Below are 19419 nucleotides of genomic sequence, written 5' to 3'. Positions count from 1 at the left end.
TTTTAGTGGAGGTCTTAAAGCTATGGAATAACCAGCAAGGCCTGTCAATGTCCTTATATTAATTTTGTTCAAGACTGATATAGCTGGAGCTGGCTCCACACACTAATGCTTCTTGCATTGACCTTCTACTCTCCGACAGTGTAAATTCAAGTCCCATGTGAGGATTTAGGTCCCCTGATACTTGGGTGGGCTCTGAGTCTTGCCCCAGCTGACAAGGGGCATGTTTGCTTTCATGATTAGAGGGCAACAGCACCTGGGGGAGCAGAGAAGGAAGAAACAGCCCTGCTCTTGCTTCCATGCATGCTGCTCACGCCAAAGCAGGTCACCTGCTGAATGGAACGACTTCTGGTCTCGGAGTTCCAGAGCCCTTTCTCCGTGTAGGTTCAGGAGTGCTGCTTGGAGGGGAGGTGTGTGTGTACGGACCAGCCAGCCTGCGACCTGCCCCCTCCCTGCCGCCCCCCGCCAGGCCAGCTGTGCGCTAGACTGCGGAGGAACACTGGTGAGGGTAAGGCCGGGTTCCTGGTCTTCAGGAGCTTACAGACTTGCTATGGAACACAAAGAAAACAGTACAAGGCAGAGAGAAATGCCCAATAACCGGCTCAGGCAGCAGACCCTATCTAAAGACAAACACCGGAAGCAGGTCCTTACCCAGAAGCATGTTTTCCGGGCCAGAAAAGTCTAAGACCTTTACTGTTTACATCCTTCCAGGAAGGAGCAAACCCAGCCACACGTGAAATATACTCGGCACTGCCCCATGTGCACATTAAAATCATTACTGTGCTATCAGCTTCACATTCAAAAACCCACTCCTGCTCAAGAGAAGGCATTTTTATCTACTCAACGTACAAACGAGAGAGAACCAGAATGTCTTAAAAATAAATATATTAACAAAAAACACTCCCCAAACTGTTAATTTAATTGAAATCTAACCAACCCTTTGGTATTTTGTTAAATTAGCAATTAAAAAGGTCACAAGCAATTAAATGAAACAAAAGCCACACTGTGTTCATCTACATTAACGCTGAACTGGGGCTCCTGGTGAATGACAAGATGAATTGTAATGGTGCCTTCAAAGACTTCATGATGTACTTTGTCAAAGTCGGGAGTGTTAATGTCTCTATGTGCCATGGATTACCATAATGTATTGTGTCAAAACGCTCGAGCTGCAATAACTCAAAGATGTATTGTGATAGATCAAATTTTGGGGCGGGGCCTAAACGTGACTCAAGCACCAGACCTCAAATGGTCTGACAACAGGCTCCGGAAGAATGACGGAGAGTCCATTCACAACGTGGAATGGTGCAAGGGACAGCAGAAACCCGAGATGAAGAAGCTTAGCTCTCTAGAGCAACGTGGAATGGTGCAAGGGACAGCAGAAACCCGAGACGAAGCTTAGCTCTTAAGGAATTAGCAAGGAGGAAGCAGGCAATGGCACTGCTCTTAATGGCAAAGCCGGACCAGGGCAGGACAGGGTAAAGGAAAGCAGAGAGGAGGTGAAGGAGGTGGCAGGGGAAGTCTAGGGCTCGCAGCCAGAAAGAAAGAGGTGCTGAGAGAAAGAGAGCCACTGGCTGGGAAGTGGCCTTGGGGCTTAATAATACTGGAAAGAATGAGAGACAGAGTTCAGAGATGTAGATTCAAATCTTAACGCTGACACCACGGTCAAGAGTGGGTCAAAGCCTTGCCCAAGGTTCTCCGGCAGGCAGAGGCAGAGCTGGGACGGACCTATTGGACTCTGGAGTCCACCATGTTCTGTCCGCTGTCGTCCCCTTCCCCTCCCATCTCACCACATTCCTACAGGCAGCAGCAGGAGAGAGACTGTGGGGACTGTAAACTGTCAACCAGTGGTTCTGGAGTGTAGTCCAGGCCCCACTGGGGGGAAAGGTCCCCAAGAACCCACCAGGGGTCCAAAACCTCAATACTATTTTCATCATAATAACATAAGACAGTATTTGCCCTTTTCATGCCCATTCCCTTACAAGTGCACAAAGTAATAAGTTCATCGATATGGTTCTGAGTCCACATTGCAACTAACCTTTAAGAAAGTATCATTCAAGTTTGGGTATCGTAATGAAAATTAATAGCCCCTGTTATCTGAAAGGCTATTGAAATACTTCTCCCCTTTCCAACAACGTATCTGTGTTAGGGCAAATTTTCTTCATATACTTCAACGGAAACAATGTACTGTAACAGACTGCGCGCAGAAGCAGATCTGCAGCCCTGGCTGGTGTGGCTCAGTTAGTTGGAGCACTGTCCCATGCACCAGAAGGTTGCGGGTTCGATTCCCAGTCAGAACACATACCTAGGTGTCAATGTATCTCTCTCACATTGATCTCCCACTCTCTCTCCCCCTCCCTCCCTCTCTCAATTAAAAAAAGAGAGTCGATATGCAAGTCCAGGTGCCTTCCATCAAGTCAGACATTACAGAAATTTGCAAAAATATAAAACAGTGCCCACTGGTTCAGGTGACTAGTCAATAATTTATTTCCCTGATGAAACAAAAATAAATGCTCTCAGGGAAAGAAAACAAAACAGTCCCAATCTTCTCATTAAGATTTTAAAACAGGTATTTTTCATAAAAGTTATTATTTATTCTGTAAATTTTTCTGTTTTTATTCCTAACAAGTAGATATAACCCAATAAACATACGCTCTTTGGGGTCTTCAATAGTTCTGAGTGTAAAGCAGTCCTAAGACCAAATAGTTGAGAACCTGCCATGTTTTCCTGTCCCTGGGTGTCCATGTGGACAACCATGATGAGACATAAAAGTGCAGGTACAGCTGTGTATCTATCTGTGTTACATACCTGACAACAAACACAGACAGAAAGCTTCTACACACATTCTAAGAGTAACAACCTGCTGTCAGGTGATCAAGACTAATTTTAACTAACACTGCTTTACAGTTTAAAACAGCATTTTTACTGGAACTGAGAGAAACACAGGTACACGTGACTCTCAGACAAATGGGCACTACTCGTTAAATCAAAGCTCAGATGAACTTACTGCATGCTACTGGCAGGTGTTTTGTGTTCCCAGATACAAACTACATGGGACTTTAAACTTCATTTTATGGTTGGTTGAAAGAAGCTTAGACTAAGTTCAAAAGCTCTAATCTAGTTATAAGTTAAAGCAACTTCAATCTTCCTTCTCCAAAAAGATCGATGGCAACTCTGTAACTGGACCAGAAGATCGATGGCCTTGTTACATCTTCACCTTCACATTCCCTGCAGCAAGACGATGCTGTTGCCTCTCCTGGGCTTTAGGAACACAGGAGGGTGGCAGGGTTCCAGGATGATGGAAAGGGAACAGACAATCCTTAGAAGGAATAGTGTGGGAAAGACACGAAGCCCACAAAGTGTGAGCATGTGGGGAGCCGATATGCTTTTTAGCGAAAAACATTGATTGGTTGCCAGTCACACCCCTGTTATCTGAAAGGCTATTGACCCAATCCGAGAAGTGGCGGCTGATTTACACGTGCTATCATTTAAAAAATAAAAAAGGGGGAATTTGCTGGAAGCCGGTCCATCCTTGCTGCTTGACACAGTCGCTGCAGGGAAGAAACATCTGCACAGCATATGTTACAAGGGACCTGGCGTATATGGCATACTGTTCTTAATATGTTTGCTCCCCTTCTTAGTGCTATGTGCTTTAACCAAGGTCACCTCTCCAAGAAAGGTTGTTTCCCCAGGTGGAGATTTTTTCCCTGGAGTTAGGGATTAACAGGACTAAGGAAGGGAATAAATCTGTAACACCCCTTAACTAAGTGCCAGGCGGGTAATTAATCACTTCAACTACAAACAATCACGCTTAAGCTACATAATCTTTACTTAGGATAATCTCCTTCAGTTACTTCCTTGTAGCTTAACAGAACAATAGAGTAGAGATATTGGAATGGAGATAACAAACGCCCTAACCTTTGGAATAGAATGGATAGGATTAAAATCAACTGGTATAAATACAGATGTAACAGGAGAATAAAGACAGAACCTGGCTGGAGAACCTGGCTAGAACCTGGCTAGAGAACCTGGCTAGGCTGCTGATCAACTGAACGCTGTCTCCATGTCATTCCTTCTTCACCGACTCCGTCTACACCTTTGGGAACCCCTGGACCTGCTGGGGCTGGACCCCAACATGAGCATATATAGTGGGAACAGCAAGAGCTTGCATTTGGCTGGAGCAAAGAGTGGTGGGGGGTGCAGGTGAGAAGCTCTTCAGAGGAAGAGGCATGTCCAGCTCAGGGCTGGTGCAGAGTAAATGCTGTTGGGCAAGTCACTGGCCAGATGAAGACTAACACCTCTTCTGCCCCATCTGTCATGAAGCCTTATTGCTACTCCTCACACAGAAAAATCTCTACTTGAGCCAAACTGGACTTTGCTTGGTTTATACCATCTGGCCAGAATGTCCTTTCCATTCTTTAATATTTATATACTTCAAGGTAGAGTCTAGAATCTTCCCTGAGCTCTCTCCTGAAACCCTGCAGCCCTGAAGGCTCGTATTGTAAGCCTCTTACATGATAATCATCTGTACTCCTCCTCTGGACAATGAGTTCCTTTGAGGGCAGGAACATTCTATCCTACAGAGCACATAGTAGATGTTTAATAAATGCTGCTGGGGGCATGAATGAAGTTTGCTGCAACACAGGTTAAGCGTAACACTACCTGAGTTTGTATGCCATCGCTGTGTTTATGTCGAACCTAACACATTATTTCTAGCTTTCCATTCAGACGCCTTACCAGACTGGGATCCCATGTCAACAACTATCAGAGCAGTTAACATTTACTGAGTGTTTACTATGTGCCAGACACAATGCTTAGCCCTTTAAGTATAGTAGCTCATGTAATTTTCTCAAGCCCTTTTAAGTTGAATATTATCTCTTTTTATAGGTGAGGAAAATGAAGCCCCTGTTAGTTTAGAGAATGTCATCCTGCTAGTATAGCCGTGTAACTAGTATAAGCTGGAAGTAGGAACTGTACCTACGTAGGTCTAATTCCAAAAACGTGCCCTTAACCACACCACCCTTTGGGTACACATGTTCCTCAGACGGGCTGGGGATGTACAAATCCATGAGTCACCAAAGTATCTAAGGAGAACACAATCATGGCTGGCCTCGCCAGAACAAAGAATCAGGGATAGAAGCTAATACTCTCTCCTGTAAGACTCAAAGCAGGATGCACGAGTCATGGAGGAAAACTCTCCCTTAGCTTCTACATCCATCACTTTTTTTTTCCTTCCAAAGGCCTTTTAAGTCCCCAAAGCCTCATAAGCCCCAAACTTCTCTTCTATTAAACACTTCCCTTTGGCTACTAGTCATCTTTGCTGGTCTCTAAAAAATAATCAATAGGTGATATACTTTAACACAAGCACGCACACGCATGCGTGCCCCTCTGCAGTAATCTCCTCAAAGCCGTCGGGACCACACAGTGGGATACGCCCTTCACTGAATCTGCCAGGCTGTGACCAGGGTGGAGAGCCCTGCTGCCAGTGCCTAATTGATTAAACACTTGGAGTTAGAGCCTTTCCACAGGGAGATTTCAGCCCCTCAATAAATCAGAGCAATCCTGTTTTATGAGCTGATCAGAAAGAAATGGTTTCAGGTTTGTGGAATTTCTAAAAAGAGCAGATCATGGAGGGGGGCCTTTAGGCTCTGATTCTAGGCCCTGCCATCCCTCAGTCTCTTTTCTCAGCACTCCCTCCCTTGCTCATTTCACTCTGCTTCATTCATTCATTCCGAGCAGTTCCTTGTCCTGGACCATTCTTCCCTTACTCATTATCTCACTCCTTTTTATTCTTCCTCAAGGAGGTTTTCTCCTCCTACTCTCACCAGCTCCAGCCCCTGCTAAACGCTCTTTTATACCCTTCATAGCACTTTTCACAACTGCGGGCTTCATGATGTGGGGGCTCCTCTCCACCGCCCAGCACAGTGGCCGGCCCAGAGGAGGATGCCATCAATGAACAAATGTGTGCCCAGAGTGAAGCCGACCACCCTAGGATGATGGATGACCATTCGGGGTCTGAACCACTGATTCATTGCAGGTTTGCTTGGAATTTAGGTTGATGACAGAATTCCCATCACTTCCTCTTCCTCTGATATGCTTTTGCTACTGTTCAAAATGCAAGAAGCAATGGGGTCCTCTAAGGAGCCTGGGCACTTTTGATAATTTACAAGTCAAAATACAATATTCGTTTACAACAACAAAATATCTAAGAACTGTTACATCTGCTCAACACTGAGGCATCACTCCCCTGACTCTGGAGTCAGGGATGAGGGCACTCATGCTGGAAGAACCCCACCTCGATCAGGGGAGTCACTGCAGAAATGTCCCCGATGCACCACCAAACCATTAGCCACGGGCTGCAGGCGGAGTCTGGGGCCAGGAGCGGACCAGCGGGATACAAATCCCTGTGCCCTCACTTAGAGCCCATTCGGGGTTTGTGGCTCGTCAAACATGTTTCCTTACTGCTCTAATGTACCAGTGTATCGCTTAATGAAAGTTCTTAATTGTAATTCAATTAATTACATACACAGAGTCCCCAATTACATTTTCCAATAAGACATTGGCTGTGGTACAGGTCTAAATGCACTTAACCAATTTTAATATATTAAGACCAATTTCCCTTGAATACTAATTACTACCTAATGATAAAATGAAAAGGGGGGGGCTTTCAAGAAAGGGAGAGAGTGAAAAATGCAATTCATGTGGAATTTTTCAGCCCACATAGCACAATCCAGACACTCATTACTGAAGAAGTAGGTGTGGACAGGGCACACTTTGCTTCTAGTAGCAGGTCAGCACTGGTTTTTGCCTGGGTATCACCTATCCCCGGTGCTGGCCACTGCCCAAGGGGCCTGTGGGAAGTCTAAGAGGCTAGAGGGAAAACAGGAATAACGAGGGAAAGGCCAGCACACACATGCGCAGACTAGCTGTGGTGTTTCCGGGCACAGGCGCTGGCCTTGTGTCTCAGGCACACAGACGGACACTAGGAATAGCCAATACTTGCACTGTGCATTGCACTCACCTATGTGTGTTTTTTTTTTTACTTCACAATTTATTTATTTTTAAAATCTTTATTTTTGAGAGTATTACAGATGTCCCCCCTTTTACTCCCCACTGCCCCCCTCCACCCAGTTCCAGCCCCACCCCGCCGGGCACGGGTGCTGGCCTTGTGTCTTAGGCACACAGACAGACACTAGGAATGGCCAATACTTGCATTGTGCATTGCACTCACCTATGTGTTTTTTTTCCTTCACAATTTATTGACAACCATTTGTTTCTTTTTCTATGACTTTCTTTTTTTTTTTTTAAATCTTTATTGTTGAGAGTATTACAGATGTCCCCCCTCTTTCCCCCATCACCCCACTCCACCTGGTTCCTGCCCCACCCCGGGCCTTCACCACCCTACTGTCTATGTCCATAGGTAAGATCTTTGGTTAGTCTCTTCCCACTCTGCCTCCCCCAATTCCCTCTCAGATGCGTCAATCTGTTCCATGTTTCCATGCCTCTGATTCTGTTTTATTCACCAGTTTATTTTGTTCATTAGATTTCTTGTTCATTTATTTTGATTTTTAAATTTCATTGTTAGATATGTATTTGTTGCCATTTTATTGTTCATATTTTTATCTCTTCTTTTTATTCAATAATACCCTTCAACATTTCATATAATACTGGTTTGGTGGTGATGAACTCCTTTAGTTTTTTCTTGTTTGTGAAGCTCTTTATCTGACCTTCAATTCTAAATGAGAGCTTTGCTGAGTAGAGTAATCTTGGTTGTAGGACCTTACTATTCATCACTCTGAGTATTTCTTGTCACTCCCTTCTGGCCTACAAAGTTTCTGTTGAGACATCAGCTGACAGTCATATGGGCGCTCCCTTGTAGGTAACTGCTTTTCTCTTGCTGCTTTTAAGATTCTTTCTTTGTCTTTAACCTTTTGGCATTTTAATTATAATGCATCTTGGTGTGGTCCTCTGTGGGTTCCTCTTGTTTGGGACTCTCTGTGATTCCTGGACTTGTAGGTCTATTTTTTTTTTTCAGCAGGTAGGGGAAGTTTTCTGTCATTATTTCTTTAAATAGGTTTTCAATATCTTGCTCTCTCTCATCTCCTTCTGGTACCCCCAGAATGCAAATGCTGTATTGAAGTTGTCCCAGAGGCTCCTTACACCATCTTCATATTTTTGGATTTTTTTTTCTTTTTGCTCTTCTGTTGGGTGTTTTCTGCTTCCTCATATTCCACATCATTGACTTGATTCTCGGAATCCTCTACTCTACTGTTGAATACCCGTAAACTGTTCTTTATTTCAGTTAGTGTACGCGTAATTTCTGACTGGACCTTTTTCATGTTTTTGACATTCTCACTAAGATCCTTGAAAGTCTCATGAAGATCACTGAGTAACCTTATAACCATGGTTTTGAACTCTGTATCCAGTAGTTTGCTTGCTTCCATTTCTTTCATTTGTGACATGTTTCTTTGTCTCCACATTTTGGCTGCTTCCCTGTGTTTGTTTCTATGTATTAGGTAGAGCTACTATGTCTCCTGGAATTGGTAGAGAGGCCTTGTACAGTAGATGTCCTTTAGGGTCTGGTGGCTCAGCCTACCCAGGCACCTGAGCTGGGCACTCTAGGCGCACTCCTGTGTGGACTGTGTGCACAGTCTTGTAGTTGAGCATTGATTGCTATTGGTGTCTCTGAGAGGAGTTGGCCTCCAGGCCAACTGGCTGTGAGGACCAGCTGCAACTACAGTAGGAGAGCTGCTTTGCAGGAGGTGAGGCCCAGTTGTAAAGCAAGGAAGGCTGGTGGTAGTGCTGGGTCTTGGGCCTTTTATTGATAGGTTTTGGGCATGCTATCGTCAACTTCAGCTTGTTTGAGAGATTTTAGCAAAGTCTGAAGCCTGAGGCAGGACAGGCCATTCATATGGAAAAGTTGCTGCAAACAGCTTGGGTGGGGCTGCAAATTGGATGGGGAGGGGTCTCACGGAATACCCAGGGCAAACAGATATGGCTGCCAGTCAGCCCTGCGACAGGGGAGGTCCCAGCACAGGAACACTGACCCCTGCGAGCACCCCTCTCTGGGAGAAAGCTGCCCCTGAGTTCCTGCCCAATGCCAGATAATGCAATTCCTCCCTGTATGTATCTGAGTCCCCCAGAGCCACCCGGTGTTGGAGCTCAGAGGTATGGAGTCCGAGCACATTTGTGTGCCTGGGTGTCTGGCAGCCTTCGTGTCCCTCAGCCACAATCCCTGCTGGTTTTTACAACCCATAGTTACAGGGACTTCTCTTCACAGCTCTGGAACCCTGGCATGGGTGCCTGGTGTGGGGCTGGGACCCTTTGCTCCCTACTAATCAGCAGAAGACATGGTTTTCCAGGCCCCCAATGATTATTCATGTGATGAGCAAATCGCCCCTCTAAGTATCAGTTTCTTCTATAAATTACAGATGACGACCACCCTGGCCTAAAAGGTTGTTATAAGGAGACCATTTGTATCTTATTCAAATCTCAAAAAAACCTGTGAAAATGATTCAACCTCCTTTTACACTGGAAACTGAGGCTCAGAAAGGACGTGATTTGCCCCATGTCAGAGGCTGCAGTGGTTCACCCAGGGTCTGCCTGACTCTAAAGGCCGGGCTTTTAAGCACGATGCTGAACGACAGTAAGGACAGGCTACTGAGTGATAAGACAGGAAAGACACTGCGTCCGACATTTTGTTGGTATTCCATAAAGCCAGTGGAATTTCAGGCCTATTTTAGTCCCAAGTGTCTCTCTTAAAGCTGTGGAAAGGACAAGTTGGTTCATGATGCATCTTTCTTCTAAGGACCTGAAGGGTTACCCACATATGATTAGTGGGTAAGAGAAAAGGTCACTGGCAACATCTGGCAGAAAAGGAAATTGAGGCTCAGTTTGGTGCCAGGATTTACACAAATGCTTGGACAAGAATGGCAGTCTTCCTACATTACATCTTTTCCATAATGTACTCATGCTTCCTGCTGGTCTGATTCCAGCTTGCTGCAGACAGTTGGCTGAAGGATGTAGTAGATTATCAGACAAGAATCCAACTGGAAAGCTCAGGACTCTGGCTTGTCATTTTCTTATTTAGGCCAAGATCCAAGTACAAATGTTAACTCTCAGTCCCTAGGCAGAAACTCTTGTCATATCAGCTTCATTTGCAAGCTTCTCCTCTCACAGAGTATAAAGACAATTGTCACCACCATCCTTAAGGTTGATCTGGGAGAAAGCTGCCCCTGAGTTCCTGCCCAATGCCAGATAATGCAATTCCTCCCTGTATGTATCTGAGTCCCCCAGAGCCACCCGGTGTTGGAGCTCAGAGGTATGGAGTCCGAGCACATTTGTGTGCCTGGGTGTCTGGCAGCCTCCGTGTCCCTCAGCCACAATCCCTGCTGGTTTTTACAACCCATAGTTACAGGGACTTCTCTTCACAGCTCTGGAACCCTGGCATGGGTGCCTGGTGTGGGGCTGGGACCCTTTGCTCCCTACTAATCAGCAGAAGACATGGTTTTCCAGGCCCCCAATGATTATTCATGTGATGAGCAAATCGCCCCTCTAAGTATCAGTTTCTTCTATAAATTACAGATGACGACCACCCTGGCCTAAAAGGTTGTTATAAGGAGACCATTTGTATCTTATTCAAATCTCAAAAAAACCTGTGAAAATGATTCAACCTCCTTTTACACTGGAAACTGAGGCTCAGAAAGGACGTGATTTGCCCCATGTCAGAGGCTGCAGTGGTTCACCCAGGGTCTGCCTGACTCTAAAGGCCGGGCTTTTAAGCACGATGCTGAACGACAGTAAGGACAGGCTACTGAGTGATAAGACAGGAAAGACACTGCGTCCGACATTTTGTTGGTATTCCATAAAGCCAGTGGAATTTCAGGCCTATTTTAGTCCCAAGTGTCTCTCTTAAAGCTGTGGAAAGGACAAGTTGGTTCATGATGCATCTTTCTTCTAAGGACCTGAAGGGTTACCCACATATGATTAGTGGGTAAGAGAAAAGGTCACTGGCAACATCTGGCAGAAAAGGAAATTGAGGCTCAGTTTGGTGCCAGGATTTACACAAATGCTTGGACAAGAATGGCAGTCTTCCTACATTACATCTTTTCCATAATGTACTCATGCTTCCTGCTGGTCTGATTCCAGCTTGCTGCAGACAGTTGGCTGAAGGATGTAGTAGATTATCAGACAAGAATCCAACTGGAAAGCTCAGGACTCTGGCTTGTCATTTTCTTATTTAGGCCAAGATCCAAGTACAAATGTTAACTCTCAGTCCCTAGGCAGAAACTCTTGTCATATCAGCTTCATTTGCAAGCTTCTCCTCTCACAGAGTATAAAGACAATTGTCACCACCATCCTTAAGGTTGAAAATGTAGGTTGTTTTGTCAACAATCTCAGGATGGGCTTTGAAATCAGACAGCTGACTTAGAATTCTGGTTCTATCATTTACCAGCGAGCTAACTTGGGGCAAGACACAACCTTTCTCTATAGTTAGAATAACATCTTATAGGATGGTTGTGAAAATTATAAGAGAGCCCTTTTTAAGAAGGTCTAGCACAATTCCTTACAATAGAAGGCCTGAATAAATCATTAAAAAAACATCTTTTGATGTCATTGACATAAAAAGTGAGGCCCCATTCCTCCTCAGAAGAAAAATTGAAAGGCTATATACATCCACCCTATGGCAGTCTCCCCAATCAAACGGTTTTACTTATAAAGTGCACATCTCTTCTAGAACACTAAAACACACTGGCTGGAAAGCACCCTGCTCCAAGTTCTCTGGTCCTGTGACCCAGATTCACAGACTTGCCCCGTTCACCACCCTCTCTCCCTCTCCCCATTACACACCTCCTTCAGGGCCCTGATAGTTCTGATTCTAGACCTCCATAACTAACTGTGGCCTCTCTGCTCTGTCAGCCACAGATATGCTATTTCTTCCTTCCTTCCTTCCTTCCTTCCTTCCTTCCTTCCTTCCTTCCTTCCTTCCTTCCTTCCAATGCTGCTCTTTCAAACATTTATTGAGTGTTTACTATGTGCCAGGAACCATTCTAAGAGCTTTATGATTATTAAAACTCATTGAATCCTCCTAACAACCTTATGAGGGCAGATAGAGAAGTTAAACTGTCCAAGTTCACACAGCCTAGTAAGTGTCAGGGGCAGCATGCGAAGTGTCTGTTTTGATATCATTTTCTTAAACACTGCATAATAGATGCTCATAATTTAGTCCACTTCAAATTAGCTTTAAGGATAGTAAACCTGTCCTAATCAAATATACCAAGAGAAGATTTAAAAAATTCTATTTTTGAAATTTTTAAAAACCTCAATCCAACTTTTTCATAGGTAGCTACCAGAGAACAATACTTGGTTCTTGATTGAAATTTCTATTTAAATTTTAAAAAACTTTTTCTATAGAAAGAATAAACTGCTTTTATAATTTACTTCCATTTTACAAAAACTAGTTATAATATTCTATTGATTCCAAACCATTCACTGCCTCGTGCCCTTTGTAAATGCTGTTAAAGTCTTCTTTCACTACCACAATAATCTTAACTCAGAGTGTAAGAACTGGAATTTCTTGCCAATCCTTTAAGATGGCAATGCCAAAGCTCACAGATGTCACACAAGTTACTTAAAACTAAGCTCATGTTTAGAAGTGCAGTAAGAACAAGAGCCCAGATGTCAAAGCTTTATCCATCAATTCTCACAGCTTCTCTTTCCTCGTATAAGAAAGTTGGGCCTCATCTTAAAAACAAAGAAACAAACAAAGAAAAACTAATTTGGAGTCACAGTATACTGTGGAATACTATGCAAGAGCTAAGAAAAGAAAGAGGTGAAGTAATATGCGGATTAATGTGGAATAATCTCTACAATATTTGTCAAAATGACAAAATAAAAATGGAGAACAATGATGACAGTCAGCTGTCATTTGTTTTTTTAAAAGAGAGGAATACAAATGTGTGTGCATAAGTTCTTGTTGTCTTTTGGTATCTGTGTGGGATTGGCTTCAGGACTCCCGGTGGAAACCAAAATTTTGGATGCTAAAGTCCCTTACATAAAATGGTGTAGCATTTGCATATAACCTTTGCACATCCTTGCCATAAACTTTAAATCATCTCCAGATTACTTATAATACCTAATACAATATAAATGCTATGTAAATATTTATACTATATTGTTTAGGGAATAATGACTAGAAAAAGTTTGTTTCAGTACAGGTACAACCACTGTAGACCTAATTACATAGTAAGTGTCAGCAATAACATAACATTTTTTTCAAAATATTTTCTTTTTAAAAATATGTTTTTATTGATTTTATAGAGAGAGGAAGGGAGAGGGAGTGAGAGAGAAACATCAATTGGCTGCCTCCTGCACAACCCCTACTGGAGATGGAGCCTTTAACCCAGACATGTGCCCTGACCAGGAACTGAACCAGTAATCTTTTGGTTCATGGGATGATGCTCAACCAACTGAGCCACTTCGGCCGGGCAAGAATATTTTCAATTAAATTTGCAGAGGCTAAACCTGTGGATCCAGAGGGCCAACTGTATATATGTGTGTGTGTGTATTCACGTACATATACAGAATATACTTGCATATACACAGATAATCCCTGGAAAGTTATCAAAGAAACTGGGAACAACTTGTCTCTGGGAAGGGAATTAGGGGAGAGGAGAGAGGCTAAGTTTTCACCACAGACACACTTTGTTATCTGGAAAATTCTTTTACATGAATAAGTGTTACATATCCAAAATATCTGCCAAGACACTAATAAATAAATTTTATCTTATTCATATAACAAGGAGTCAACATTCTGAAACAGAATCCACTATAGAGTTCCTATTATGCGAATTAGTTCCCCTACTATGCTTAAAAGATGAGATTCTTTAGCCCTGGTTGGGTGGCTCAGTTGGTTAGAGCGCTGTCCCATAGACCAAAAGGTTGTGGGTTTGATCTCCCACCTCGGCGTGTATGGGAGGCTACTCATAGATGTTTTTCTCCCACACTGATGTTTCTCTCTCTCTTTTTCCCTCCCCCTTCCTCTCTCTCTAAAACCGATTTTAAAAAAATCACCATATCTTTGGTTGAGTGGGAAAAAGAGAGAGAGAGAGAGAGAGAGAGAGAGAGATTGATTTTCTTTAAAGAATGAAAGAAAATGACAGGAAGGGAGGGATTACCCATTTATATCAGGTAAGAAAATCAGGTAAGCAAGATACAAAGGAATGTGTTGTTATAATTCTTCCTTGGGTGTGATCAGTCCAAAGGATTATGAAACTAAGAGGCACTCTCATGATGTAATCGGTATCTATGTGAACTTGCCCTTATTATTTGCTTGCTTTTTCTTCTTAGAAAGTCATGCATGCTTATTTTAGAATCTCTGGAAAGTACAAGTATAAAGAGGATGAAAAATGAATTACCCAGAATCTTGCTAATCAGAGACAACCACTATTAATATTTTGGCATTTTCCTTCCAATTTTTCTTCCATGTTTTTGGTTTGTTTGTTTTGATTTTACATAGTTGAGATTAGTCTAGCTGTGTTATTTTGTATCCTTGACAATTTTCCCTCTTAATATTACATCAAAGTTATTTTTCTCATAATGAAAACTCTTGGTAAACACAACTTATAATGATCGAACAGTATTCCACATCTCCTGAGATGGCTGTTCTCCTTTTAATCTGTTACTGTGGCAAATTATACCGACTGGGATTTTTTATTGCTAAACTAAACCTTGTACTCCTAGAATAAAACCAACTTGGGAATGTTACATTATTTTAATATAATGCTGAATTCAGTTTGTTAATATTTTGTTTAGGATATTTGCATTTATTTAAGATTGGTCTGAAAATATTTTGTCTTGTATGGTCTTTATTAGGGTTTGGTAAGATTATGACAGCCTTGTAAAATGAATTGGAGAGTGTAACCTCTTTTTCTACTCTTTTGAACAGCTGATGTAAGACTGGAATCGTTTTTTCCTTAAGTATTTGGTAAAACTAGCCAGTAAAGTTGTCTGGGATTGAGTTTTCTTTGTGGCAAGGTTTTTAATCATGAACTCAATTTTTAAAAATAGTTATGAGGCCCTAACCGGTTTGGCTCAGTGGACCCTAACTGGTTTGGCTCAGTGGATAGAGCGTCGGCCTGCGGACTGAAAGATCCCAGGTTCGATTCCAGTCAAGGGCATGTACCTTGGTTGCGGGCATATCCCCAGTGGGGAGTGTGCAGGAGGCAGCTGATCGATGTTTCTCTCTCATCGATGTTTCTAACTCTCTATCCCTCTCCCTTCCTCTCTATAAAAAATCAATAAAATATATTTAAAAAAATAGTTATGAGAATATTCAAGTTTCTATTTCTTCCTGTGTCAATTTTGGTAAGTTGTTTTTTCTAGGATTTTTTCCTTTTTCATCTACATTTTCACAATTTTTGGTATGGAGTTTTTCAAAATAATCTTGTATTATCTATTTAGTGACTGCAGATCTGTACTGTAACTCTTTTTATTTCTGTTACTATTTGTGTTTCTCTGGTATTTGTTACTCTTCCATGTTTCTGACCCATTTCCTCAAAGGTTTAGCAAGTTTGTTAGTCTTTTCAAAGAACCAATGTTTGGTTTTGCTGTCCTTAAATTTCCTATTTCATTAATTTCTGCTCTTATCTTTACTGCTTCCTTCCTTTTATTCTAGTTTTCTTTTCCTGTTTGTTTTCTAATTTCTTGAGCTAAATGCTTTAGCTTATTGATTTTTGGCCTTTCTTCTTTTACAATATATGAATTAAAAAGCTGCAAAATTTTCTTTAAATATTGCAGCCTTCAAATTCAAATGATATCAGGAAAAATTGGTTCTAGGTGTTAATCTTGCCTCTTTTAGTTCAATCTTCTCCCAGATACCGGCCAGTAATAATTTTCTATGATTTGTATATTTTAATCAGTTTTAATTATTACTTAGCTTTGCTTTACCAAAAGGTGATGCCCTGCATAATTTTCCCATATAGGGGTACTATACAGATACTATATATATAGAAATATTATAGAAATATTATAAACATCTAACACCTATCATTATACATATATCTTTATTGCATTTAAAATATTTTCTCAAGACAGATTTCCAAAAGCAGAAATGTTGGGTACACACTGACCCCACTTCACCTCCCTGGTGAGTTTTGCACATGCCTCCCTAGAAGAGGCTGTCAGGGCCCTGGTTAAAGAGCAGCAGCCTTGTGTAGAGGGTCAGTGACATGACGAAAAAACTGCCATTGATCACTCATTCAATCTACAGGGTGGGGCAAAAGTAGGTCTACAGTTATTCGTATGGAAAATAATACAATAATTTATAAATAACACAAGAATAAACTGTTTCACGTACTCACAACCATAAACCTACTTTGCCTGACCCTATATATTCACTAAGCTTCTATAGTACATGGCCTATAGTGGGTGAGGGGTAAATACTGGTTAAATTAATGAAGGGCAACTTGGTATGGATCAGGGATGCCCTCATAGACCTGGAAAATCTTGTGGGAGAAAGATAATTGAGGAAAATATATAATTATAAACAGAAACATATATGCAATGAATAAAAAGTATGTTCTATGTATAATGGGGGACCCAAATGAGGGGGGAAGGAAGACCACAGATGGCCTCTTTGAAAATGTGACATTTAAATGAGACGAAGGATGACAAACAGCCAGAGTGGGGGTAAGAGTGCTCCGCACAGAAGAAACAGCCTGTGTAAAGGCCCTGAAGCAGGAACGAAGGAGAGCTGGCTACACAATCTCCATTTCCACATGTCACTTGCTCCTAAAGTCAGTGGGAGCACAGAGGAGAGGAATGGCAAAGATTCACAACCCAGAAACTCAGAAGGGAGAATGAAAGGAGACTAACTGCAGTTTTAAAGAGGCTCACAAGATAGCACTAGGAACCACTACACTGCCTCCTGCTAAAAGTATGCAAATGGTCAGGATTTTCTAAACCCTGATGTTTGTCTACACAGTGATAGTGACAGGGCCAGTTGCTTATATACAAAACAGCCTTCGCCTCAGAAAAGGCCTCCTATTTCTAAGCTGTTTTCCAGGACTGATTCTAATTTAGGAAGATACAGTTTAATAAAAAATATATAAATCACAGAGGGCTAAACAGGATGCAGACTTTTTACCAAAAAAAAAAGCATGAAATCAATCATTTCATTTTGGGGTACACTTTTGGCAGGAAGGCTGAGGTCTGCCTTGAAAAACAGTTACTTGAAATCTGCCTAGGGCAGTGGTCGGCAAACTGCGGCTCGGCAAACCGCTCGCGAGCCACATGCGGCTCTTTGGCCCCTTGAGTGTGGCTCCTCCACAAAATACTGACTTCTGCGCATGGGCCACGAAGTTTCAATCGCACTGTACGTGCGCGCCCCCACGTGGTATTTTGTGGAAGAGCCGCACTCAAGGGGCCAAAGAGCCACATGTGGCTCGCAAGCCACGGTTTGCCAACCACGGGCCTCGGTAAACCGGGCTAGCGACCCCAACACATGACTCCTAAGCATGTTTGGAAGGGACAAAACAAGCATGGAGTGAGGAGGCCAACGTACTGTTCTCGCGGACCAGGCAGAACTCCCACACGCTCTGGCTCTCCAAAGTGCTCTCCAGGTCCACGGCGACATTGGGCTCACTCTGCTTCTCCAGGCGGTACTGAGGGCCTGGAAGATCAAAGGGGCAGGAGGAGGGGAGGAAGTCTGAAACAGTGTATTTAACATGGAAAAAACACCGCATACTGGCAAAAAGCTGTTAAAGCATTAGGAAAATGCTGGCGTCTGTCTTGAGGGTCTAGCTATCCAAGATGGAAAGAGTTTGGGTATTTTCCGCACAAGGTTTCACACACGTGTCTGTTCTATTATTGGGCCTGTTTTCGCTCAGTTCTCCCCAAGGTGAGAGGTAGATGGCTTTTGAGTCAGACTGACCTGGAATCACAACATAGCCACATGGTTTCTCAGATGTGAGAGGTAACCTACCTTTTTCTGAGCCTGTTTCCTAATAAGGAGTGCTTATCACCTTGAAGGCTTATTATGAACAATAGAGATGATATATTCTAAGTACTCTAAGTAAGGAAAAATACTCATTCCTACAAAAAGTACTTATTAATAATCATTAAATAAGAATGAAAAATCAATTATAAGCAGGAATAAGGTATGTTTAGAACTCTAATATAATAACAGCCCCAAAATTCCTTTTTTTAAAACACACACAAAACTCAGGTTTCTGGGTTTCGGTGATAGAAGGACAATGGATGCTGATTCATGTTTTTTGTTGAAACATTTGTGAAAACACAAAGATACAGGTTTAATAATCCTAGAAACCTGGAATCCTAGCTATGCCTGTCACACAGGGGGTTCTGGCAGATCTTGATAAAACACTGGGGTGTTTTATACATTTACTCATGTATTTCTTTGTCAAGCCAAATGACAATCTTGTTCTTCTCAGATAACACCTAACGGGTCCAATGATCAGAGTCAAAAGACTGCTCCTGTTGCGAATGGTTACTGAAAAGATTAGAGGCGTAAGAAACTCTTACTGTTTTGGCCATGAAAGGCGTGTTTGGTCAGACAGGAGAGGTGAGAGATCGGAGGGAGCAGCAGAGGCCTCCCAGGCAGAACACATCTTTTTAGACTGTTCTTCAGCGGCTGTCACTTAGCCAGCCTTCTCCTTTCTCAGGCAGAGCATCTGACTCATCTCAGCCATTCTCCTCTCCCATATCCTATGCTCACTGTAGCACGTAGATTCACGGTATATCTGAGCTGCTCTCTAACTTAATTTCATCAACACTCTGTCAGTTCTCAGAGTTCTTACATACATTCAGTCCTTTTTTTTTTTTTTAAACAATACTTACAGCTTTTAAACTGTTATAAAGTAAACAATGCTCAAAACACATATAACTATGTATTTAAGCAAGTACATGCTCAGAAGTCTACACCATTCTTATAAACTCTCATACACTATATTCAGGTCAAGAATGTACCCATTTCAACATTACACATAGTTCAATTTAATTTCAAAAAAATTAAATAAAGGTATGGGAACACAGGTAATTCTTGGTATCTGTCACCCATCTGTGATAACATTTGTCAATCATCAAACACACTTTCTGCTGGTCACTGCAGCCTTCACATTCACTGGTGGGAGTAATCACAGGAAAATCGTGCCCAGCTGAACTTTAAGAAAACCTAGCTGGTGAGAGATTCCTATGCACCCTCTCCTTCCCCGTCCCTGAGCCACTGTTCACAGCTGGGGCACCCTCACCCCCGAAGCTGCTTTCCAAGACACTGGCCTGTTATATGAGCTCTCATCCCCAATAACTCCCAGCAACACTGTGTGTGAGGCACTGACATCCACTTCTATGAATTTACAGAGATATCTGGGTACAAAGTTTAGCTATAATAAATCATTTTTTCATGAT

The 19419-nt window shown here is 42.5% G+C and overlaps 1 protein-coding gene across 8 annotated transcripts in view; it reads right to left on the bottom strand.

Moving 5' to 3' along the window:
• The window catches only part of MAPKAP1 (mitogen-activated protein kinase associated protein 1), a 190004-nt gene that overhangs the window by 45224 nt on the left and 125361 nt on the right, over nt 1-19419 (bottom strand). For 6 of the 8 annotated variants that reach the window (XM_005881489.2, XM_005881493.2, XM_005881488.2 and 3 more), the window contains one exon: nt 17558-17665. The exons of the other annotated variants lie outside the window; for them this stretch is intronic. In XM_005881489.2, coding sequence (XP_005881551.1) covers nt 17558-17665 — 108 coding nt within the window. The remainder of the gene's footprint in view (nt 1-17557; nt 17666-19419) is intronic. 8 annotated transcript variants of the gene reach the window in all.

This window comes from Myotis brandtii, unplaced genomic scaffold (assembly GCF_000412655.1).
Source record: "Myotis brandtii unplaced genomic scaffold, ASM41265v1 scaffold68, whole genome shotgun sequence".
In the NCBI taxonomy this organism is placed as follows: Eukaryota; Metazoa; Chordata; class Mammalia; order Chiroptera; family Vespertilionidae; genus Myotis; species Myotis brandtii.
The sequence above is the reverse complement of the archived record's forward strand: the minus strand, read 5'-3'. Positions and strand labels throughout refer to the sequence as shown.